At 43.4% G+C, this 27,005-nt stretch overlaps 1 protein-coding gene across 1 annotated transcript in view; it reads right to left on the bottom strand.

Annotated features, from left to right (window-relative positions):
- TTC7A (tetratricopeptide repeat domain 7A) overlaps positions 1 to 27,005 on the bottom strand; it is a 324,338-nt gene that overhangs the window by 75,645 nt on the left and 221,688 nt on the right. Inside the window, exon 18 of the mRNA XM_063443923.1 lies at positions 23,355 to 23,489. Coding sequence (XP_063299993.1) covers positions 23,355 to 23,489 — 135 coding nt within the window. The remainder of the gene's footprint in view (positions 1 to 23,354; positions 23,490 to 27,005) is intronic.

Genomic DNA, 27,005 nt, shown 5'->3' with positions numbered 1-27,005 from the left:
CATCCCCCCCGGTTCCTACGCCCATGCTAAATAGGGACACTTGGGACGTGTCTGGTGATGTTCATTGGTGGCAATGATCTGTGTCTCTTACAGTGCACCAATCTCTGTGAATGAAAAGCTCTGTGAGGTCTGTGTGCATTAAAGGGCTTTTACAATTGCAACCAATGTCGAAAGCTGCCAACCCTCCTTTTCTTATGAAATGTATCTGGTTTTTTTTTATGTAAACAGATATGTTGAGAAATGACTGAAATAAAAGTTTTATGTGCACCTTGCCAGAGTCTTTATTTTTAGGACTATCTTCTGCAGAATAAACATGAAATGAAGTATCAGGGGTGCAGTACTAGTGTGCGATCAGTTTAGATTCTGCCTTGATATCGGGTGCTAAGGGCAATTTATGTGTAAGAAGATTTGATCCCATTGAGCCCTCTCCAGAGTGGTTTGGAAATCCCATTCCCAGTATTTTGTGAAATAGGAGAGAGGGGAACTAGCTGATAGTTTTAAATATACAGAATGGAAATACAATGAGGAGGGGAACTTAAATCTTGAAATGGTTTGTACCAAAAGACGGACATAATTAGACAATTAGAATTCAAGTAAGGAGGGGCGTGGTCTGACCGTCGATGAGACTAGACGTGTCTCACTAGAGCTCCCGGCGAAACGCGCCCAAAATAGCTAAAATTAGCGACCTTACCCGATTTTTGGTTACCCCAAGATACCTGCTGACATGGAGAAGAGGCCCCCCCCTAAAAGACAGCAAAAGCGGGGCACGGAATCGGGCGGAACAGTCCTGGACCTCATGTCGGCACAGAAACAGGGCCGGTCGGGGCCCCAAGATGGCGCCGGCGCGACCCCTCAGGCATCACCTCGTGCGGACAGGGAGGCCTCCCCCGACGACCGGGACACTATACTGGCTAAATTGGCCGAGGTGAAAACATTCCTGGCAGGCGAAATCGCTAAATCCACAGCGGTCCTCCAGGCCAAGATTGGGGCCTTGGGAGAGCGTACCGCGAAACTTGAGGACCGCATGGAGGCCTCGACTCAGGCCCACAACGCGGTTGTTGACAGGCTAAATGGCATGGCGACCCAGCTGGTGGCGATGGACCTTGCATTTGAAGATTTAGCCAACCGGTCCCGGAGAAATAATGTCCGCCTGCGGGGCCTACCTGAGAGCGCTGGTGAGGATTTACAGGGGCTCCTGTTCACCGTCCTGAAACCGCTCCTTCCGCAATTGCCAGACGATCAGTGGCACATGGAGAGGGCTCACAGGGCCTTTAGGGGCCAGAGGAACGACGCCAACTCCCCGAGGGATGTCGTCGTCCGCTTCTTATACTACCGCACCAAGGAGGCGTTAATGAAAAAGAGCCGAGAGGGGCCCATTCGATATGCTGGTAACGTGGTTACCCTATTCCAAGATCTAGCTCCCTCCACGCTGCAACGGAGGAGGGATTGGCGGCCCATCACCGAGGCCTTGCGGGCAGCCGGCATCAGGTATGCATGGGGGTTCCCCTTCAAGTTGATGGTGTTCCGGGGAGATAGAGTGCACGTACTCGCACCGGGAGGGGACCCCCGCTGCATGCTCAACGGCCTGGGCATACATCCGCCTACTGGCCTACCCGATTTGGCGATATACCCGGAGGATCTCCCTCGTTTGGTGTCGGAGTGGAAGGAGGCAGGATCGCGAGGACGCAGTTGAAGGTAGCCTGCATCGTTTTTCCCTTCTAGCTGGTTTCCCTGGTCTCCCCGGCTTATGCTGGCCAGTGCCTTGCGGAAGGCTGGAGGTTTTTTCCGTAAAGTTTAATTGGGGTGGGGGATGGGATGGAGCCCAAAGTTGTGGGTATGGTTTTCTCTTTTTATAGCCTGGTACCCCCCCCCCCCCTGTGGACGCTGCCCAGCCATGTCCTTTGGGCCTGCGGAGTCGCCTACCTCAAGTTGCAGGAGTTTTGCGGACTGCCCTTCTCCTCCTCTGTCACCGGGCTGTATTTTTTCTTTTTTGCCCGGGAGGGTCTGGGAGGGCTTGCCGTTGGTTTGGGAGGGGTTTCGGGTTATGCTGCTTCTACCTGTGGTTCTTTCTTGCAACACGGGGTGTTACTTACCTGGGGACGAATCTTCCAACGAGAGAGGATCGGACTGGACTTCTCCGGGTTGGTTGCTTGTTGGTCCTTTTCCCCTGCTCCTATTCCCTAATAATGCTCACTCGACCTCTCTGCTTCCTCCCCCCGGGGGGTGCCATTTTCCTGGTTGGGGCTGTAGGGGCTTCGGTTCCTCTCCCCGTCTATCCGGGCCTGGTCTCCGGCCCGGTCTTTTTTCCGCGGCTGGGGCCCTGCGCCCCCGGGGGGGAATGGAGAGGGTCGGGGTTCTACGGGTGATGGTGGCTACACCCTTGCTGAGCCTTGGGTGTTGCAGCTATACACTTAACAAAATTGTTTAAAATGTAAATTTGTATATGCTAAAATGGTGTGGTAAACACCAGAGCAGAGAGGATACAGAGCGGAACACTTTGATAGCCTGAGGTGTCCGGTTTACCAAGCTACATATTGCTCACCGTTACCTAAAAATTTAACAAATATATAAATAAGTTAAAATTTAAAAAAAAAAAAAAAAAAAAAAAGAAAAATAACAACAAAAATATATAAAATGTATATCTGTTTAGGGTGAAATTGTTTGACGAGACTGGAGCAAAGGGGACAAGGGGCACAGCAGTTTGATAGCCCGGTCTGTACGGTTTGCCTAGTTACACTTTGCTTCTCCCTTACAAAACAAAAAAGGAAATGTATATGTGTTTATGATCCAATTGTGTGCTGAAACTGGAGCAAAGGGGACAAAATGTGGAGCAGTTTCATAGTTTACTAGTTTTCTATCTGCTGTTCGCCAAGTTATAATCTACCCCTCATCACAAAACTGTATATCTGTTTCTGATAACATTGTATGTGGACACCGGAGCATGGGGGACAGGGACCAGGACAGTCTTTAGAACCTGAAGTAAGCTGTTAGCTTAGTAATATTTTGCTTATCCCCATAATATAAAAAACAAAACGACAAAAAAAAAAAAAGAAAAAATATAAAAGTATATATGTTATATGTTAAAATCATACGGTAAAACTGGAGCAGAGGGGACGAAATGCTAGGTAGTCTCAATAGCTTGATGTATACCGCTCGCCAAGTTACATTGCACTTTTTGTCACAAACTGTATATATGCTTATGGTAAAATTGTAGGATGCAACCGGAGCACAGAGGACATAGAGTAATGTAGATTGATAGCCTGCTGCGTGCTCTTTGCCTAGCTGCATTTTGCTTCACTACAGAAAAATATAAAAAACAACGAAAAACAGCAAAATATAAAAAACAACAATGTATATATGTTAAGGGTAAAATTGTATGATGACACTGGGGCAATGGGGACAAAGAGCGCCCTTTGCCCTTTCTCCAGTATGGAACATTGCAAAGCTTGTGTGTCTCTACTAATGTACGTTTTATTGCGTGTTATGCATGTTTAAAAATCAGTTATTGCTACATTTAGTAGTTTGAGGGCCTGATGCATGCTGGTAGCCGAGTCGCATTTATCCTATCACAATCCAAAACAAACAGGGGGAGAGAATCTGATCAACCAATGTGAAAAACCTAATGTGGATATTGTAAACGCGACATGCTCTGAAACTGTTTTTGAGACCTAAATCCCGTATGTATGATACTTCACGGGTGAAGCCATGGGTGGCTAACTCGTTATTCTCACTGTTAGGTAGGCTTTGAGCTTATTTTTGTTGAGGGGAGGGGGTGGGCACGGAAATGGAGGGTCCGAGGGATGGTTGGGTCCCCTTGCGGGGTGCGTCAGGCTTGATCCTATTTTTTTCCCAGTTAGTTTTATGAACGGGGCCCAGTACTATGCTCCCTACAGACACCCGCGTAACGCGGGGTTAACTATCACTTAGTCGATACAGGCGCCAGTGGGGGGTGTACATATCTTTCGCTATCCCTTTTAAATATTATTCTCCAACATTTGCCCTTTTAAAAAAATAAAAACTACAAAATGGTGAACCTATTAAGATTACTCTAAAATCACGCTTTGGAGATACCAGTACGCACCTGTTCACCGGGCGACCGAACAGCTGAGGGTTCGACCTAACTCATATTGTAACATTATGTGATGCGGGTGGTCACCGTCGCACCCTTGGGGGACGTACAGGTGGTTTTATTGTGCTGAGACTAGGGGCCATAAGCCGCGTGTCCACCCATCTGACTTTAGTTGAATGTAATTTAGGGGACCCTCAGAGAAATACTGGCCCGTCCAAGCAATATGGGCGGGGGTTATGTCTCCATGGTTGGGGATAATGTTGATTTTGTCGCCAGAGTTTTACTATACTGTGTGATAGTTTGAGTTTTTTCCTGCTCAGGCACTACTGCAGGGATGAAGGGACTAGCCTAGGGTTGTTGGAATGGTAGTGGTGGCTTAACCGGAGGCAGGGAGCAGCGGCCCCTCATTAGCTGCTGTGTTTTTTCAGGGATGAGGGTTTAAATGGCGGTTGGGGAAAGTCCGGTAAGGGGGTTACCGTAATTTATTTCCGCAGGGTGGGATCCGGGATGGTTGGGGGCGGGATACCACTGTGCCGGTAAGGTCTCTATAGAATGCTTGGGGTGCGGGTGGGCGGGGCTTTAGGGATCCTCAGTATCCTCCACGCGTTGATCGTGCAGGGAACGTGGGCCCTCGCTACCCAATATGTTCTGGCGAGTTGTAAGACCAGAATTTTTACTGCATCGGATTTTATCCGGATGCCTTTCTTTCTGTCATATCCTTTCTTCTGTCTTTCTCTTTTCTTTTCCCATCCTGACCCTTCCCACCCTTTTTCGCTCCTGGGGGGGGCGGACGAGTGGACCATCCCGACGCGGATCCCTGTTGCTCAGGGGATCCTCCCTAATACAAACAGTGGCAGCAGAGCGTTAGCGGTGAGTAATCTATCACACGATGGCGATTAAGATTACCACTTTAAACGTCAAGGGTCTGAACGCCCCTAAAAAGAGACGTCTAATGTTTAGGGCCCTGAAAAGGATGAACTCAGACGTTGTTTACCTTCAGGAAACTCACCTACCTAAACAGGCTACTTTTCAATTACGTGACCATGTCTACACGGGCTCCTTTGAAGCCAGGTCGCATCGCAAACGGAACGGTGTCGCTATAGTTATCAAACGCTCTTGCCCCTTCCAGCTGTCTGCCCAGGATGCGGATCCGGGGGGACGATACATTATAGTTACCGGGACTCTCCATTCCCACGTTGTACACCTGATCAACATTTACGCCCCGAATCAGCCAGATGCTGGGTTTTGGTCTACACTGCGTGATAAGGTTGCCGCGTTGCCACACGGCATGGTCCTTATGGGGGGAGATTTTAATGCTACACCCTGTCCGGCGATGGATAGGAGCTCCAGGGCTGGAGGTCCGAGATCACAGGGACGCGGGGGACAGGACCGCCAGCTTAAGACCTTTATTGCGGAAACAGGACTGGTGGATGCTTGGAGGGCGCAACATCCTATGGACAGAGATTATACTTTTTACTCTGCTCCCCATGGAACCTATTCTAGAATAGACCTATTTTTAGTAAATGCAGCAAGCCTTTCCAGGCTCTCGAGCTCAGAGGTGGGGAATATATCTTGGTCTGACCATGCTGACGCATCTATAGTCTTAGGTAATCTTTGCACGGCGAGCCCATGGTCCTGGAGACTGAATTCATCGCTGCTGAGAGATGAGTCGATTCTAGACAGCATTCGGAAGGCTATTACGGATTACTTTCAGGTCAACACTGTCAGGGTACCTGGAGTCTCTACCGTTGAGAGAGGTAGAGACTTAGAAGGTTATCCGTCCGGACGCCATGTCTCCTCGGTCTCCCGCGGTTCACTCGGCCTTGCTAACGCCGGCCGCGAGGGAGTCACTTCCTTTTATAACAGAAGGACCGGAGGTAGACGTCATGACGCTAACCCGAAACATCCTGCCACTCAAATCTCGGGAGACGAATCAGGACTCGCCGGAGGCGTGTCTCCTCTCCCTAGCCAGGATACTTAACGGGGGTTCTCTCATTCACTCATTGCCCTGTCGTGGTTCTAGTCCTTCTAGTCACACAGTGCTTTGTGATTCTCTTGTCTTTTGGTTCTGACCCGGCTTTGTTATTTACTCTCCTGCCTTTCTGTATTCCTTGACCCGGCTTGTCTCTCGCTTACCTGTCTTCTGTTATCCTCGACCTCGGCTTGTCTCTGACCATTCTATTGTAGTTCTACGTTAGTCCGGCCATTCTAAGGACCGGTATACGTATCAGCTACTCTTTGTACTCTGCGTGTTGGATCCCTGACCCGATCCTGACATTACGACAGGGCCATGGATCCTGCAGGTACAAATTGTCAGCTTGGTTCTCCTGATCCTAGGTTTGACGCCATGGATCATAGGATGGATCAGATGGCTCTGGCACTACAGGCGCTGCTGTCTCGCCCTATTAATCCACCTGAGGAGAGGCGTAACACTTCTGCTTCTTCTGTGGGTTCAGGGTTAGAGGTAGCTACTGTAGGTGCTTCTTCCCGAGTTACCCCACCTGTACGTTATGCTGGTTCCCCTGAGAGGTGTCGTGGCTTTTTGAACCAGATCAGTATTCACTTCGAGCTACAGCCCCGTTCATACCCTACTGATAGGGCAAAGGTGGGATTTATTATTACCTTACTCATTGAGAGAGCTCTGAGATGGGCGAATCCGTTGTGGGAGAATGATAATCCATTAGTCTATAACTATAATTCCTTTGTAGCTGCTTTTAAAAGAACTTTTGACCCTCCTGGCAGGAAGGCCAATGCAGCCAGATTACTGTTGCGCCTTAGACAAGACAACCAAACCCTTGTGGATTATGCACTAGAGTTCAGGTCTTTGGCGGCAGAGGTAAAATGGAATGAACAGGCCTATATAGACGTATTCTTAAATGGATTATCTGATGTAATACTTGATGAGGTAGCTACTAGAGAACTTCCCGAGAATCTGGAGGACTTAATTTCCTTTGTCTCCCGTATTGACGAACGCCTAAGGGAGAGACAGAATACTCGAGATAGAACCGCTAAATCTTTCTCTAGACTAGTACCATCATTTCAAGTTGCTGAAACCAAAGATCCACAGGTTTCAGAACCTATGCAGTTAGGCCTTACTCGTCTCTCAGAGGAGGAGAGACAGTACAGGAGAAGAGAGGGACTGTGTATGTATTGTGGGTTCAGAGGTCATGTACGTTTGAGCTGTCCCAGCCGTCCGGGAAACGCTCGCACCTAAGTTTCTCTAGAGGACAGACCTTGGGTGTTTCGATTTTGTCCTCTACTCATAACTACAAAGAACATAGACTCCTTTTACCGGTCTCGTTAACTTGGGAGAAGGGAACTTTAGAAACTATGGCATTGATAGACTCCGGCGCTGCTGAGAGTTTTATCGACCAAAAGTTTCTCACTAAACACACTATCCCATCCCAGTTAAGGAAGACACCCTTGGCTGTTGAAGCCATTGATGGTAGACCTTTAGTTGAGCCTGTGATTTCCCGGGAGACCACACCTCTTTACTTAACTATTGGTATTCTACACAAGGAGGAAATATCCCTACTACTCATTTCATCCCCTTCTGTTCCCATAGTCCTGGGATATTCCTGGCTTAAGAAACATAACCCCGTTATAGATTGGAGATCAGGGGAAATAGTTTCTTGGGGCCAGAATTGTCAAGAGAGTTGTTTAAAGAAAGTGTCACCTCTTTGTAGTGTCAACCCAATTAATAACGCTACTGACTCTACCAAAGTACAGATACCGTCCTTGTATCAAGATTTAAAGGCAGTATTTGACAAAAGAAAGGCTGATACCTTACCACCACATAGGCCTTTTGATTGCAAAATTAATTTACTTTCTGGTACCATGCCCCCCAGGGGTCATGTATATCCTTTGTCCACGAATGAGAACTTAGTTCTAGAGGAGTATATTCGTGAAAACCTAGACAAGGGGTTCATTAGAAGATCCTCCTCCCCTGCTGGGGCTGGATTTTTTTTTGTTAAAAAGAAGGATGGCTCTTTAAGACCTTGCATTGACTACCGAGGCCTTAACAAGATAACCATCAGAAATGTTTATCCGATTCCCTTGATCACCGAGCTTTTTGACCGATTAAAAAGTTCTAAAATTTTCACTAAGTTAGACCTTAGAGGTGCTTATAATTTAGTGAGAATCCACGACGGTGACGAGTGGAAAACTGCATTCAATACTCGATATGGGCACTATGAGTATACGGTAATGCCTTTTGGTCTCTGCAATGCTCCGGCAGTATTTCAGGACCTTATTAATGAGGTTCTTAGGGAGTTTCAAGATGACTGTGTAATTGTATACCTTGATGATATTCTTATACATTCCAGGGATATTGAGACTCACCACAGGCAAGTCAGGAGGGTTTTACACAAACTCCTTCAGCATGGCTTATACTGCAAACTAGAGAAATGCAGCTTTGACCAATCCCAAACTACATTTCTTGGTTATGTGATTTCTGGGGAAGGGTTTGAAATGGATCCGGAGAAGCTCCAATCCATACTAGACTGGCCTTTACCTCAGGGTCTCAAGGCTATCCAGAGATTCATTGGTTTCTCTAATTACTACAGACGTTTCATTAAGGGATACTCCTCTATCATTGCTCCCATCACTAACATGACCAAACAAGGGGCTGAGACTAAGAATTGGTCTACTGAAGCTCTTCGGGCTTTTGAGACACTCAAAGAGCTGTTTGCTTCCGCACCAATTTTAGTTCACCCTGATACTACTCTACCTTTCCTACTCGAAGTAGACGCTTCTGAGACAGGTATAGGTGCTGTTCTGTCCCAAGGGTTGGGTGTAGATAAACCACTACATCCTTGTGGATACTTTTCCAAAAAATTGTCCGGTACTGAAAGCAGATATGACATTGGTGACAGGGAACTACTAGCGGTTATAATGGCCTTGAAGGAGTGGAGACATTTATTGGAGGGTACCTTGCATCCTGTTACTATTTTGACGGATCATAAGAACTTATCCTATATTGGGGAGGCTAAACGACTATCATCTAGACAGGTTCGTTGGTCCATATTTCTCACTCACTTCAACTACGTACTCACATATAGGCCAGGTTCTAAGAATTCTAAAGCCGACGCCTTATCTCGCCAATATGAACCTGCTGCCGTATCTGAGCCGGTTTTGTCCTCTATAGTACCCAAGTGTAACATTATCGCTAACACTACTCTCAAAGTTCATTCCCCGCTACTTGATCAGATAAGGAACTTGCAGCATCTGGCACCTAGACTGACTCCGGTTTCCAGACTTTTCGTTCCCCCTGAACTTCAATTGGAGCTCTTACAGTGTCTTCACGAGAGTAAGGTGGCTGGTCATCCGGGTGTCCGCAAGACGTATTCTTTGATCTCCAAGGATTTCTGGTGGCCGTCGTTACGGAAGGATATTAAGGATTTTATCGGGGTTTGTGTGGTCTGTACTAAAACCAAACTACCGCATTCGCTTCCTTGTGGCCTTCTACAACCGCTGGAGATTCCTGACAAACCTTGGTCCTGTGTGGCTATGGACTTTATTGTGGATCTGCCGGTTTCTAAAAAACACACTGTTATCCTCACCGTAGTCGATAGGTTTACCAAGATGGCACATTTCGTACCTTTGCCTAAACTCCCGACTTCTCCTGAATTGGCAGAGGTCTTTGCTAAAGAGATTTTTCGTTTACATGGGATTCCTTCTGAGATCACTTCTGATAGAGGCTCCCAATTTGTTTCACGTTTTTGGAGGTCGTTCTGTTCTCAATTAGGCATCAAATTGAATTTTTCGTCCGCCTATCACCCTCAGTCTAACGGAGCTGCTGAACGAACTAACCAGAAGATTGAGCAATACTTACGTTGTTTTGTTTCCGAACACCAGGACGATTGGGTCGGTTTGATTCCTTGGGCAGAGTTTGCGCACAACAATCTTGTTTGTGACTCCACGCATTCAAGTCCCTTCTTCATGAACTATGGCTTTCATCCATCTATTCTTCCCCCGGTTTCTCCTTCCCAAGGAGTACCGTCGGTTGATGTCCATGTGGCCAACTTGAGGAAGTTGTGGGATCAGACTCGACAGATTCTTCTACACAATTCTGTACTGGTAAAGAAACATGCTGACAAACGTAGAAGGGCAGCTCCGAATTTTGTTCCAGGCGATAGAGTGTGGTTGAGCACTAGGAATATTCGTCTTAAAGTTCCTTCCATGAAGTTCGCTCCTCGTTATATTGGTCCTTACAGGATCTTGACTCGAATTAACCCAGTGGCATATCGTCTAGCTCTTCCAGCTACTTTACGCATCCCGAACTCCTTTCACGTGTCATTGTTGAAACCTCTAATCTGTAACAGATTCTCCTCCACAATCGCCCCTCCGCGTCCTGTTCAGGTGGAGGGTCAGGAGGAGTATGAGGTTAACTCCATTATTGATTCTCGTGTTTCCCGGGGACGAGTACAATATTTAGTTGACTGGAGGGGATATGGTCCTGAGGAGAGGAGTTGGGTACCACAAGAGGATGTTCATGCTCCTCGTCTTCGCAGGGCATTTCACTCCCGCTTTCCATCTCGCCCCGGCTCCTTCCGCCCGGTGGGCGTATCTGAGGGGGGGGGTACTGTCAGGGTACCTGGAGTCTCTACCGTTGAGAGAGGTAGAGACTTAGAAGGTTATCCGTCCGGACGCCATGTCTCCTCGGTCTCCCGCGGTTCACTCGGCCTTGCTAACGCCGGCCGCGAGGGAGTCACTTCCTTTTATAACAGAAGGACCGGAGGTAGACGTCATGACGCTAACCCGAAACATCCTGCCACTCAAATCTCGGGAGACGAATCAGGACTCGCCGGAGGCGTGTCTCCTCTCCCTAGCCAGGATACTTAACGGGGGTTCTCTCATTCACTCATTGCCCTGTCGTGGTTCTAGTCCTTCTAGTCACACAGTGCTTTGTGATTCTCTTGTCTTTTGGTTCTGACCCGGCTTTGTTATTTACTCTCCTGCCTTTCTGTATTCCTTGACCCGGCTTGTCTCTCGCTTACCTGTCTTCTGTTATCCTCGACCTCGGCTTGTCTCTGACCATTCTATTGTAGTTCTACGTTAGTCCGGCCATTCTAAGGACCGGTATACGTATCAGCTACTCTTTGTACTCTGCGTGTTGGATCCCTGACCCGATCCTGACAAACACCACACCGGACGTAAGCAACAGCACGATTTGGGCTGCACACAAGGCGGTCATAAGAGGGGAATTGATTAAACTGGCCACAAGAAAGAAACGACTGAAACACCTTCACCTGGAAACTCTGCTTAAACGGTTGAGGAACCTTGAGCAGCAACACCAAGCTACCCCGGACGCTGAAATACACGGTAGACTGGAGGCAGTCAGACGGGACATACGCACACTTCTGCTGGATGACACGGCTAAGGCCATGACATGGTCCAGACGGACCTATTTCGATAAAGCCAATAAAATGGATACGCTATTGGCCAGGACGCTTAGGCCCAGGCAACAACGGCCTCACATCACGGCCATCAGACACCCGGATGGTACGACAAAAACGAAACCGACAGACATCGCAAAGGTATTTGAAGAATATTATAAACAATTGTATAATCACTCCCCGAACGACCGCTTGATGGGAGGCCAGGAGGACCGAAGCATAACACGATTTCTCGATGGACTAGACCTGTCCAAATTGTCAAGGGACGCTGCCGGAAACCTAGCGGCGGAGATCAGTATTGAGGAGGTAGACAAGGCCATATCGAGCCTTAAGGGGAACAAGGCACCTGGCCCTGATGGATATGATGGATCATATTACAAGGCCTTCAGGGAGGAGCTAGCGCCTCACCTGGCGACGCTGTTTAACTCCTTAAGACAGGGAGGAAGACTGGGCCCTGACATGTCATTGGCTACGATCGTGTTACTACCCAAACCGGATAAGGATGCACACCTACCTGAAAACTACAGGCCTATATCGTTGATTAACCACGATGTGAAGATCTTGGCCAAAATACAGGCAGACAGGCTGAACCCACTTCTGACTACTCTTATACATGCCGATCAGGTGGGGTTCATACAAGGCCGACAATTGTTCGAAAATACAAGGCGAACGGTTGATCTGATCTGGAAACAAGTGGCGACGAATACGCCCTCCCTGGTAATATCTATCGATGCCGAGAAGGCCTTCGACAGGGTCAAATGGAATTTCCTATTTGCTGTGTTGTCACACCTGGGATTTCCGGACGAGTTCGTGCAAATCACGAGGGCAATGTACCATGATGTAAGGGCTCAGATACAGATTTCAGGGGCCCCGCTTACTCCGTTTCACCTACATAATGGAACCAGGCAGGGGTGTCCTCTCTCTCCCCTCCTCTTTGTGCTGGCCCTCGAGCCTCTTCTACAGGCGATCCGCAGGCATCCGAACATTCATGGAGTAGAAGTCGGGGGGGTAGAATTCACCGTATCTGCCTACGCAGATGATGTTCTCCTCACTGTTACGAACCCGCCCGAGTCGATGACCGCATTACAGAGAGTTATAGGAGAATACGGGGACCTATCTGGATACAAAGCAAACATTCCAAAATCCAGCGCGATGCCAATCGGCATGACAGCTGAAGATGTGGCTCAGATACAGAACACTCACCACCTACGAATGGAACCGCACTCCCTCAAATACCTGGGAGTCCACTTGACGGCAGACCCGAACCGACTGTACTCTAGCAATTACGAACCCATGTTACGGACTTTAATGAAAGACATGGACAAATGGACCGATAAATCTATCTCTTGGCTGGGTCGTATTCACTCCGCCAAGATGAACATCCTCCCTCGTATTCTATTCCTGTTTCAAGCCCTCCCCATCCGCGTCACGAAATCTCAATTACAGCCGCTACAAAGGGCGATTTGTAACTTCGTGTGGCGTAAGAAGCGGCATAGAATAGCCAGACAAGTCTTGTATAGGCGTAAAGATAGAGGGGGATTGGGGCTTCCAAATTTGTACTATTACTATTTGGCGGCCCAGCTGTCCCAGGTGATTATGTGGCATTCCCCTGTGGGTGAAAGGAGATGGGTGGAAATAGAATCTTTGATGGTCGGTCTTGATGTTCCCCAATTCACTATGTGGGTCCCGAGAGAACATAGGCCCATGATCAGAGCAACCTGCCCGGCCATCCTTAATTCTCTACGATTATGGGATGTGAACTGCACCAAATTCGGACTCACCTCATCTCCCTCCCCTATGACTCCGATACTTAGGAATCGAGCATTTCCACCTGGTATGGCCCCGAGGAATTTTCGCAATATAGAAAAAACCGGGGTACAACGGTATTACCAACTCTATCGAGGGGGGACTGTGATCCCCTTTCAAGACCTCCAACAACACACCCACCTGACTCCAACAGATTATTTTCGATACCTCCAGATGAGGGACTTTGCTAGGAAACCAGATATTATAGCCGTGGCCAAGGGGCAGTTTACCTTCTACGAGAGACTTTGTAGAGATGAGTCTGCTCCCAAGGGGATGATCACCCTCATATACGCTCACCTTAGTACAGAAACTAGAGAATGGGGTAGACTGGCGTACATTGACAGATGGGAACAGGACTTAGGGGAAGTACTCGAAGGTATCGAATGGCAGGAAATCTGGGAAGCCACCAAGAGCGCCTCTATATGCATCACACAACAAGAACAGGCATGGAAAACCATGCTCAGATGGTATACTACCCCGGCCATTTTGCACAAAATGCACAAACTAGACTCCGACGATTGTTGGAGGAGCTGCGGTTTCCGGGGTACGTATCTTCATATGTGGTGGGAATGCCCGGCGCTCCAAGGTTTCTGGAAGGCTGTTGAAAACCTACTGAGACTGACATTTGGCAGACCCCTCCCCCTAGACCCATGGATCTATCTTTTAAATAGAACTATAGAGGGATGGTCGAGGAAAGAACAGAGATTGGTGCGGACAATCACCTTGAGTGCGCGTAGAACTATAGCAGCGGCATGGTTAACACCTGGAGGACCGGAGTGCGGGGGGGTGATCTCTAGAATAAGGGAAAGCAGGGTCATGGAGGATCTTACTGCCAGAATGCGAGGGACCGTAGCGGCCTTCCAAAAAGTTTGGGAACCGTGGGACAATAGCACCCCGGGCACTGGGGATACTTAATGGGATGGGATCACGGACACTACTTGGGGGGTCCCTAGCTCGTCCGCCCTCCCTCCCCCCCCTCTTTATTCCTTAATCCTTGTTTCTATTCTTTCTTCTCTCTTCTTCTCTTCTTTTCATATTTCTACAAAACCCTTGATATATATAGGCCTTTTCTCTTCTATTCTGTCATTCTTTCGTTTGTGTTGTCTCAGTTCACTTGGAAATGGTTCCTTCCTAGCACAGACATGGGTCATGATGGAGAGACGGGGATCCCTGGGGCTCATCCTACTTTGGGTGGCCTCTGGGCTATTGCTCAAGGTACAGGACCTGTCTAGTAGTACAATATACTTGCAGAGAGGCGGGTAGCCTGGAATTCCGGAGGTGGATTATCTATAGGACTGGTATGTGATACGATATGAGCTCTGGTAGGGGTTATCTAACAATGTATACTATTGCACAAGATTTACCTTACCGCTATTTCTCGCTATGCCTCTCCTGTGTAACAGTAAGGAACTTAATTGATGTTGCTACAAAAAAAAAAAACCCTCGATAGGGGGCAGGTATTACAGACTGCATACAGTGAATTGTTGTGGGTGCCAAAGGTGATATATTTGTATTCGATTGTATGTTCCTGTATATTTTGGCTTCTGCGCAAGCTTACATGTCGTATTACTCTTGCCTTTCCTGTCGAGTGCAAAAATAAAGAATTAAAAAAAAAAAAAGAATTCAAGTAAGGAACTGCACTCATTCATCCACACAACCTGGGTGAAACTAAGCCTAGGTTCAGCACCAATAACCAAAAAGGTCGCTTGTAGTCAATAGAAGAGAAGATGGTCCAGGCACTACCAGGATTTAGAAAGGCAAATTTATTGGAACCCAAATGTCCATCAGCAACATTTTGATCAAACTTGTCTTTCTCAAGTTTGAAAAAGACCAGTTTGGTGGAAACGTTGCTGCTGGACACTTGGGTTCCAATAAATTTGACATTCTAAATATTGGTAGTGCCTGGGCCATCTTCTCTTATAATGAGACATTTAGTGATAACGGTAGCTGATTGTTGGGGTTGGGACTGGGAGTACCTTACCATGGGCAGAAGGTAAGGAATGAAGGCATTTGTGATCACAAGGTATGGTACATATGATTTTTAAAATAATTTTGAATCGTTTTTTTTTAAGTTACCAAAGACCACATGACCCTGATGTAAAGAGGGAGCAATGTATACAGCATCCCAAGGTCATATTGCAAATGGTCTAGGGGGCTTGGAAATTTTACCCTATCATCACAAAGAACAGAAAAGGCTAAGTGCATTCACCAACTTATATCTGGTTGTATATTACCCTCCACATCACTGTACGTAGAGTGGAAGAGGTGGGTCCTCTACTCTTGGTCACATAGGGAGGTCCAGTGCATTTATCAAGGGGATTGCTAGACTCCTCCGGTTATTTTGGGTCTTAAAGACCTCATAAATAGTTATCCTTTGAGTTTATTGTATTGCATTCCATTTATTTGCATTTGATTCAGTGCTGCAGGCAAAGTGGGCTTTGTCGTACTGAAAGCTACCTAGGGACATGGCAAAGGTTTTAGGGAAAAAAAGTAATGGAGTTTTTTTAGTAAATTAAAACCAGGTTTAGAGGTTTTGAGATGAAGTAGATCTGCAAGGCACTATTAGGTGATTAGCAGAAGGTATTGATTTTCTATTTGTGGCCATGGAAGCAAATCTTATCTGCCAATTGGTGTTTCTTGTCACACTCTAGAACAGGGCTGCCCAACAGTTAGATCCCCAGATATTGTAGAACTACAACTCCCATGATGCTTTGCATGCCTTTAGAATGTTGGGCAGCCCTGCTTTAGAACAATTTGTCAGGTGTAGTAGAACAGAAATTATTTAATAACTATTAATATGTTATGTTAATAATTTTGTTTGTCGTTTTCTCCACCAAGATCGAAATCATGGATCAGACTCACTGATGTTGGCAGACACGTTTCAGAAACTCTGACTGTTTTAGATTCTTCTAAAAGCAACAATTAGACTGCTTTCTTGACAATATGGGATTTTAAACAAACTGCTATTGAAAGCGGATTAGTATATAACTCAGCATAGCACTGAGTTAATAGATTAAAGCACCTAGTCATTTGTTGATATCCATTATACATTTAACTCATACCTGCAGTGGTGCTCAGTGACAAAGTGGCTGTACTGCACCTACCCACCTAATTTCATATCTATGAGAACTCTAGAATCCAAATGTAGCCAGTCATGAGTGATGTGTACACAATTTATTTTTACAGAAACATTGTAACACATCCCTGTTCTTCAATTTTATCACATATGTTGCTACAATACCATGATATACATTATTAAGTAAAAGAATGAAGGTGGGGGAGAGTTTGCACACTTCATTGCTTAAAGGGACACTGTAGTCACCCAAACAGCTTTAGCTTCATGAAGCAGTTTTGTCTATAGATCATGTCTCCAAAACCTCAGTGCTCATTTCACTGCAATTCAGGAGTTAAAACACTTTTATTCCTGTCCATGCAGCCCTAGCCACACCTCCCTTGGCTGGCTGTGACTGACACAGCCTGCATGAAAAAATATGGTTTAATTTTCAATCATTAACTTAGATAATGGAATGTAGCTGTACATATATAAAAATTCCTCCTGAGCATTGCTTCGGTGCTTTCCTATGAGGATTTAACTGACGTTGGATATCTTAAAGTAGAGTGTGAGGAAGTCCAGCTTCAGTTAGGTTACCAAAAGTTGGTTAACCACCAGGAAATGCCTCTAGTGGCTGTCTGATTGACAGCCACAAGAGGCAGTCTTAATCCTGCAATGCAATATTTGCAGTTTCCCAAATACTGCAATGATTTACACAGCAGGATTAAGGGGTACAGGGATACTGCACCCACACCACTTCAATGAGATGAAGTGTTCTGGGTAACTATAGTGTCCCTCTAAAGGCAAAACAAAAGAATAGGAGGGGGCAGGAAGAAGAGTGGTGTTATCACCAGTGACACGCATGCTGCCAAAGTGGGCATGATAGTTTAGTACCAGGAAGCCCATGCCATCTGCAGAGCCCTGCAAAGAGCTCTCACATAGGGAAAATGCCTTGTGTATGTCCACACAGTGCAAGCGGGACACCAGAGTATACAAGTCGGAGAGAGTGTGAGAAAGTGTGAGTGTGAGAGTGTGTGTTTAATCTTAAGGTTTACACCAGTCATAAATTTTGAAAATACAATACCAAAGCCAAGGCAAGGAAAACAACAAATAAAATGTGAAAATGGCATCATTACAAGTCTTAACCCCTTAAGGACACATGACGGAAATATTCCGTCATGATTCCCTTTTATCCAGAAGTTGTGTCCTTAAGGGGTTAATAAAACGAGAAAGCTTCTCATAACAGCCTTATACTATCTATTTAGAAAGCATGTTACCATGAAGAATATATTTAGATTCCCCTTGTTTCAAGTTCTCTAAGTCATAGTTTGCTGCTATTCCTGGCTATAATAAGCCCAAAGCAAACAATCGAGTTGATCACATGATTTTCCTCAACATTCCATAATTATGTTATTAACTACTAAGTGCTTGCCCTGACCCTGTTACAAAGCTATGATCCCGCTCCGTGTCACTAACGCCAGTATTTCAAGAAAAATGCACAGACACTCATAAGCGTCAAGTGAAGAAATAAAACAGTGTTTTTTGGTTTTTTTATATATATATCTGTCTATTATATATTTATTATTTTGCCCTAGAATAAACCATGAACTGTAATGCAATGTTAAGCAAGATTTCAAACATTGAAAACATCAAAGAGAGATCCTGTACAGAGAGAAGGGTTCAATACCCTTTCATGTATAAACATTAACAGAATAAGTAATATATTGACGTTCTATGCAGGGATTCTGGAGCATTGTGATGATTGAAGCCTATAATTCTTATATCTTTTACACAACACATCGTTACACAGCAAAAATACACTATTGATGTATGACAGTTTGAAAGGCATTCTTTACTTTTAGTAAGATTCTTAAAAAAGAGACTACTGTAGAAGAAATATATACCAAAATAAAAAATAAACACAAGAAATGATTCATGTATTATTTAAACACAATTTTAAATATTATCTTCGCTATACATATTCAAAGTAAGGTTTGTTAATTCTCTTCCCTATGGAATATGATCGTGCCAAAAAACAAAACAAAAAAAGCAACTACAACAATAGTATAAAGGAGCCAGGGCTATAAGCAGACATAATTAGGGAATTAATACAACAAGGTTAGATTAAATAAGGAACAACCAATGAGATGATCTAAAATGTCAACTAACCAGATGATCAATGCCCTCAATGATTGCTAAAAGTTCCGTTATTACTAAATTATATTAACAAAGCAGAATTTGGCTAACCTTAAAATCTGGACCACTGGCAAGGATAATTAGTTTCATAACAAATGTCAAAAATATCTGAGTTATACAATGCAGCATGCTACATAGTTGCTAATACACCCTCTTATGTCCTCTCACTGCAAATCCAGGAAATAAAATAAATGTGTCAGACTTAAAGGAACATTATCGACACCAAAACAACTTTAGCTTAATGAAGCAGTTTTGGTGTATAGATCATCCCTCTGCCATCTTACTGCTCAATTCTCTAACATTTATGAGAAAAGTCACTTTTTTGCAGCCTTAGTCACAGCTCACTGCATGTGATTTACACAGCTTTTGTAAACACTTCCTGTAAAGAGACATCTAATGTTTACACTTCCTTTATTGCAAATTCTGAATTATTTAGAATGTCCTATCTCCTGCTCTGTTAATAGCTTGCTAGACCCTACATAAGCCTTCTGTATGTACATAAAGGTCAATTTACAGAGCAGAAGAAAAACACATTTAAAGTAAATTACATATAATTGAAAATTTAACCATTTTGTAATCATGCAGGCTGTGTCAATCACAGCCAGGTTGAGGTGTGGCTAGGGATGAAGAAACAGAAACAAAAGTGATTTATCTCCAAAATGGCAGTGAATGGAGCAGTGAAACATCAGAGGCACGATTTACACAATAAAACTGCTTCATTAAGCTAAAGTGGTTTTGATAACTATAGTGTCCCTTTAAGCATTTTAAATGTCTCTTGACTTCTGCATAACCTGACATCAGAGTCCTCTCAAACTGATACATAAATACCATAGATATGATGGGACTTTTCTGTACCTTTAAATATGCTCCGTCATGATCTGTTCAGTTTTGATCACCAAGTGTCAACATCATAAAAAGTAATAAAAAAAACAAGTACTGTTGTCATTAAAAAAAAACTAAATGTATAGAACTAAATGGTTACTGATATTTAATACAACCACTGTTTATTTTATGCAAATATCAGTTTTCTTTACAGTTCTACATCACATTTTTGGTCCCAATCATCCAGATATCCATTACTGGCTCTGATCTGTTTGAATAATATATCTTTATTATCTATCTATCTATCTATCTATCTATCTATCTATCTATCTATCTATCTATCTATCTATCTGTCTATCTATCTATCTATCTATCTATCTATCTGTCTGTCTATCTATCTATCTATCTATCTATCTGTCTATCTATCTATCTATCTATCTATATATATATGTTACTAATGTTTATTTTAGATCTGTACTCAATACCACTATTATCAGCCATTGTGGAATCAATCATATGGAAAATGCATACAGTAACATACTATACTGAACTCTGATGACTTGTCCTATGATAATAAAAAGCATACACCCAACAATGTATTATCAAACCTATGGTATAAACACATATACTTAATCAAGACTCTGATCCAGTACCCTATAACAAATAGACCTATAATCAAACCACTGATCTAACATGCTTCTGATGAGCTGTCCTAAGATTACAATAAACGTTCCTACACCAAAGAGTCTTCTTGAACACTGTGATAAACAACCCTGTAATGATACGTGTGATCTAAGTCAGGATTCCCCAAACTCCGGCCCTCCAGATGTTGCTGAACTACAACTCCCATGATTCTCAGCCTATCTATTTCATTCATAGAATCATGGGAGTTGCAGTTCAGCAACATCTGGAGGGCCGGAGTTTGGGGAAGCCTGGCTTAGATCATTGTGATCAAAAAAAGATCATGTACTTAAACAGGCCTACACAGCCTCACGTGGCACTGTTATACACAATTTAATTGAATTTACAAAAAAAGACACTTGGAGAACTACTTCTAATCTACAATTATGCCCTTGTGTTATTCTTTTATGCAGTAGCAAGGAAAAAATAGACTGTTAACTAATTTAACTAATATATACAAACTATGTAACTGAAAATAAAATGTTACTTTAATGTTACATCCTAAATCTTCATGATATCTTATTTCTTTTGCCATTTCTCCCTGGATTCTATTCAACTCCGTAACATAGTTTAATGAATTGGTCCTCAAAACTCGTACGTTGCAGGCAAGGCCTTAAAAAGAAATCGGAGGGGGTCAAAATATCCACTCTTCTCATTTTAATTTTTTTATTTATAGAATTTGTTAGGTGCACGTTACAGAAATCTCACAATGCAATATATTTGTTAAGTAAAACAATGAGGGTGAGTGAGCGTAAACCCTTTTGCTCAACTCATACCCATGATTACATACGCATGTGATTTTACATAACAATGTGGAAGTAATAAACAAAATAGGTGCACTGATTTACTGTATTAAACCCTAAGTTGGGGGGGAGGGAGGAGAGAAGGGAAAAGGAAACAACAGAAGAACGAAAGAGGGGGGAGGGGAGCATGTATTGCGAGGAGAATCAGTATAGCCCCATATAGAGCAGACATATACGTACCTGTTTCATTTTGTACATCTGATCACTTTATACACATTTTATTTCCCTACGTCATCATTTTAAGTTTGATTTTTTTCTAGAGTTTCGATGCCTCCTGTATGAGCCACCTCGGTTAGACATTTTGTTAAAAGGGGAGGCATTGCAGAAGGGGTGAATTTATACGGCGGAATGCAGCATTTTAAACTAAATAAAGAGATTTGCTCAGGGAAAAAATACAGCATGAATATTAAATCTATCAAACGCACTTAAATTGTGTCTGTGCCAAGAAAAGTGTTTTACGTGTCTGCTGTGCTTACAGATAGGGTATTTATTATATTAAATAAAGCTGCGTCAGTTGCAGTAATCAAAATGTAATTCATTTTAAAGCAGTTTTTTATGTTAAAGGATCACTATAGGGTCAGGAACACAAACATGTATTCTGGACCCTATAGTGTTAAAACCACCATCTAGCCCCCCTGGGCCCCTCATGCCTCCATAAATATAGCACAATCTTACTGTATTCAAGCCTAAAGCTGTGACTCTGCATGCTGTTTGCCTCAGAATAGCAAGCTGTCTGCTGACATATTTAGAAGTGGTGGCCTTATCCAATCACAGTGCTTCCCCATAGGATTGGCTGAGACTGACAAGGAGGCAGATCAGGGGCAGAGCCAGCATGATTCAAACACAGCCCTGGCCAATCAGCATCTCCTCATAGAGATTAATTGCATCAATTAAAGTTCGGTGCCTGCATGCAGAGGGAGGTGACACTGAATGTTTGGATGCATTTTAGTCAGCCATGAGCCAGGAAGCACCTCTAGCAGCCATCTAAGGAGTGGCCAGAGACGTTATCACTAGGCTGTAATGTGAACACTGCATTTTCTCTGAAAAGACCGTGTTTACAGCAAAAAGCCTGAAGGTAATGATTCTACTCACCAGAACAAATTCAATAAGCTGTAGTTGTTCTGGTGACTATAGTGTCCCTTTAAGGTTGCAGTTCCATAGTTAATGCTCCACGATTACTATTTTATTGTAAGAAATCCTACATGCCTGAGGCACTCCAGCTGTTCAAGCACCACAAGTCCCATAATCCTATGCAAGACGTGCAGCCAAAAAACACTAAAAGACGACAGTTATGCACTGGATTGTGTTACAAAGAAAACACAATATTTAATGATGAGGCTGTGAATTACCAGATTACAGACAACCCATCTCTATGTCACAGAAAATTCATCGCAGTGTTATTGTACATTCGAATTTAAACACACACAAAAAAATGTCTTCAGTATAATGTTTAGAAACAAAATAAAATAAAGCCACTTTTAATTTTTTTTCAATATTGTCTGCCATTAAATTTCTTATTTGCTTCAATTATAGATGTCATCGCAAAAATCTTTATTTTCCCATAAGTATAAAACGAGATTGGAACCTAAGTAGGACAGATTCTAAATCAACATTCTGTCAGCTTTAGAATTTATGCTGCAGGCACAGTTAGCGCAGGTATTTTGAATCTATCTGAAATGCCTCCTGTGACAGAACATATTGCTTGATAAAAAATGTGCATTTTATTATCACAATTTGTTGTAAGTGTAAAAAGTAATATAATGTCTGTATCCGTTAAATTCTGCACATGCTACTAGTGCCTTTGGCTTCTATGTGATAAAAAGTTATATAGAAATCACTCAACAGACCAAACAATGGCTGAGTAGAGGGGTGGACTTGAGAGTATGAAACGCGTTGGACTTGGTAAACCTCGCCTAATTTCCCAATCCCTGCACTAGCCTTAAGCCTGTTGATGTTCAGAAGGTTATTTTTTATACAGGAGAAATGGAAGATTACATTTTATTGTAACGGATCAATATAATAATTATGAGTCCTGTAATCACCCCGCTTTTTAAAAGAGATGCAAAATCAATGTGTTTTTTAGAATGCGAAGTGTCAAACCCCTGGAATTAAACCCTAGCTTCTATCTCTTTAACCCCTTAAGGACACATGACATGTGTGACATGTCATGATTCCCTTTTATTCCAGAAGTTTGGTCCTTAAGGGGTTAAACTTGAAATTTAATTGAGTTGCCAGATTATTTCAAAGAAGGAGGTAAAAAAAAATCTAAATTAGCAGAAAAAGGGGGGAAATAGCCTTTATTTAAGTAAAGTTACATATGGCTGACACATACAGGGGGGAGGGTCAGATCAAGCTATGGAGAGAGTCAGGCAGGCTATGTCTCACCTATCTTCATAAAGCAGTGCTACCAGGGTACTTGATTATTTAGAACTACATTTTTGCATGACACTTTATTCGCCACCATGGAAAATGTATCTCAATACATACCAGCAATGACCAGTATACTGATTACTCTTCTAGACACTTACCAGCATATAGCCAGATCTGTTCCAGCGTTACCCACTGCTGAAGTGACCCCTGCCTCTGTGCACAGCTGTGCATGGTGATTTCAGACATGGCTTGTTCCAGACGAGACGCTGTGAGGGAAGATGCCCTTTGGGAACCTATGGACAAACACAAAAATAATGTCACCAATAATTGTCATTTACCATTGAAAGGAGATTAGCAATAATAAGTACAGTAAGGAAATCTCCTGCATGCTTTATTTATATTCATTAAACAGTTTCACATTTTGTATTTAGATAAAAATAAATAAAAGCCATGTACTCGCTAGTAAGCATGCCATAAAGGGAATTAGCATCTTGTGTTAATACAATCAACAAATAAACAGACCCAGTAGACAATACTATAAAGGTATAGATAGCTTTCTGTTTCTTACAGAAACACTTTGTAAGAAACAATAGGTTAACGATGCAAGTCCCCCCCCCCCCCCCTCACAAAATGTGAAGGCCAGAACCTCAAGTTAGCCTTCAATGCCATACTGGGGCTGGATTAACCCTCAGTGAAACATAGAAGTTTCTCCGAAACTGCTATGTTTTCAGCAGCAGGGTTAACACTAGAGGGACCTGGCACCCAGACCACTTCATAGAGCTGAAGTCCAGACGACTATAGTGGTCCTTTAAAGCAACATAATGTCACGGCTCCTGGTGATTCTGCCGGCGTGGTTGCACATAAATTAAGCAGCCATGCCGACAGAAACAATTCATACTTAGCCTGCTCATGGCAGACCACTGCCTGATGTCCTTCCGGTCTGGTCCCCAGCGGGTGCAACTCTCTTAAGAGCGCCGACCGCTGCTGTTTGGATTTTTGTAGTAAACTTACCTTCGTCCACACCAAAGATGGCGCAACGTGCGTGTTACGTCACGTCATAGACGCGCACGCACGTTTTAGGGTCAGAGGTTGGAGACAGCCAATTACAGCCAAAGGAGAGGTATTTAAACCCAAATTACCTTTCTGTCAGTGCCCTGTCATGGTTTCCCTTTGATGGTTATCCGAGAGTGTGTTCCTGATCGTGTATATCTGATTTTTGACTTTCACTTCGTTCAGACTTCCCTGATTTCTGGTACCCTTGACTTTTGGCTTTTCCTTATGGATGTTCCTCGTTCTGTGTCCCTGACCACGGCAAGTATTTTGACTATTCTCTGGTACATTAAAGGGACACTATAGTCACCTGAACAACTACAGCTTAATGTAGTTGTTCAGGTGAGATCTATAGCTCTCTGCAGGCAATCTAATGTAAACACTGTATTTTAAGAGAAAATACAGTGTTTACATTGATTGATAGGAACACCTCCAGTGGCCGTCACTCAGACGGCCACCAGAGGGACTTCCTATCATGTATGGCTCTAAAAAGGCCATGTACACGTCAGACGTATTAAAATACGTCTGACGTGTGCAGGAGAAAGAAGGCACTGTGTGCGCGCCTTGTCTCTCCTGCCTGTCAGCAGAGGAGAGGGGGCGGGCAAAGACCACGAGCTGAGCTGTCAGTCAGCTTAGCTCGCAGCCGTGCACACCGTGCGCATGCGCGGTAGTGCGCTCAGGACTTCATAGGGCGGCATGAATGCCGCCCTATGAAGTATGTGCGCATGTACGGCGAAGCCGCGCATGTGCACAAGGGAACAACGACGCTTCCGAATGGAAGCGTCTGATTGCTCCCTGCTCGCGCCCGCCTATTTTGTCATTTTGACGATATAGGGGGCGCGGCTTCACGAGGCTCCCGGCGCTGGAACCAGGTGAGTAAAAAGGGCTGCCTGGAGTGACCCTTTTACATTTACTGCCTGTCTATGCAGGCTTTTTAATGTCCCCATTAATTTTAATGTTCTGGTGACTATAGTGTCCTTTTAAGTCCGGCCATTCTAAGGGCCAATTAGACATTATCCTTAGTCCTAGATGTGATACAATTCTGCGTGCTGGATCAACAGTAATCCTGACACATAAGCAATGCAATAGGAATGGTGAGTAGGAATAGTACAAGAAGGTGCAATAGGAATCATCATAGTCAATCAACAATCAGAATAAAACAATAAAAATGACATGCTCCAAACATGAAAAGAAACACTTTTAACGTATAAAAGCCAATACATAATAAATACATTACATAATTGTAATTCAAAGGTTAAACTGACAATGAGGCACAATGTAATACTATTGAAGTAGACTGAGCATTCCTACAGCTTACCAAGTTTTTTTTGAGTTTACAGAACATCAAATAACATCAAAGTTTTTATAAATCATCTACCGTAAAAATGAACTAATCAGAGCTGCCTTACTAAGTTAGAATGGATCCACTATCAAGGATAGGCAACCTTCGGCACTCCAGATGTTGTGGACTACATCCCCCAAAACGCTCTTACACCCATAATGCTGTAAAAAGCATCATGGGAGGTGTAGTCCAAAACATCTGGAGTGCCGAAGGTTGCCTATGTCTGCGACTAGTTAAATGTCTTACTTATTGCCTTAGTTAGTATACATATATCCAATACCAGCAATGCTAAATTTGGAACCCAAAATGTTTGAAAACTACATTTCACATGAAGCCTTGAGACAGTTGGGCTGGCCAAGGATCTTGGAAAATGTAATTGAAAAAAAAAACTTCAAGTGCCAAAGTTTTTCTCATTAGCCTTTAATAATGTTGATAATTCTAAACATAGATTATTTACCATATAAATCATGCTGTAATATTAATCGTTGTTAGTGTGGTTAGCAGCTGTTACTTTGATAAGTATTTTATAATTCATTACATCATAATTCTCTGACTTTTAAATATACAGGTCACTGTGTCATGTAGATAGATTGTTGCTCTACATAAAAAAAATATAATTCTTGGGAACGGTCCAAGAGCAAATGGCACAATCAAAATCTTACGCATGAGGGCATGTCGGTTTATAAACTTCCTTATAAGTACATTATATGCCGTTCTGCTCAGTAAAAAGGCAAGGAAGAGGACGGACAGAGTTATATATAAAGATTCTGTCATCTGAAAAAGGCTAAGTCAAATTTAACAAAGATCCACTTTATAGCTTAATGGTTATTCGATGTATTGAGCTAAACTAAGTGAGCACATAGCCGATTTTAACAAGGATGTTTATGGGAATAAAAGGAAATCTAAAACAACAGAATCTGATCAAATAAAGGCTTGGTTTGTATGTACCCTTAGAGTCCCATGTTCGGCGTTTTTCTGAGTCACTGATAAAGGAAGCAATGGGCTCTCCAAACAGAATTCTAGTTCTATTATAGTTACATTGACATTCTACATTCTACTGAAAATGCATCATTCAGGGTAAGTTACATTTTATTGCTTGTCTGAAGAGTACATTTACTATGAGTGTCCCAGTTAAAGGGCACATCTGGTCACCCCACACTATGTGGAATGTAGATGCAACTTGTGTTTGTTCCTCAAGAGTAGACGCACATGTTTTTTGTTTTTACTGTGTTTTTGAAAGGGTAGGTACAAGAGGAGAGGTAGAAGTAAACAGAATTTACATTGGATTATAGTAGTCTTATTTTATGAAGAATAGTATTAAAGTGGATCTATCATTTTTTATTATTTCATGAAGATATAATCTTTATGAAATACTGATTAAGACTGATTTAGAAATTAATTAAAATTCAAATCTAAT

Source organism: Pelobates fuscus, chromosome 2 (genome assembly GCF_036172605.1).
Source record: "Pelobates fuscus isolate aPelFus1 chromosome 2, aPelFus1.pri, whole genome shotgun sequence".
Lineage (NCBI taxonomy): Eukaryota > Metazoa > Chordata > Amphibia > Anura > Pelobatidae > Pelobates > Pelobates fuscus.
This window is presented reverse-complemented; position numbering and strand designations above follow the sequence as displayed.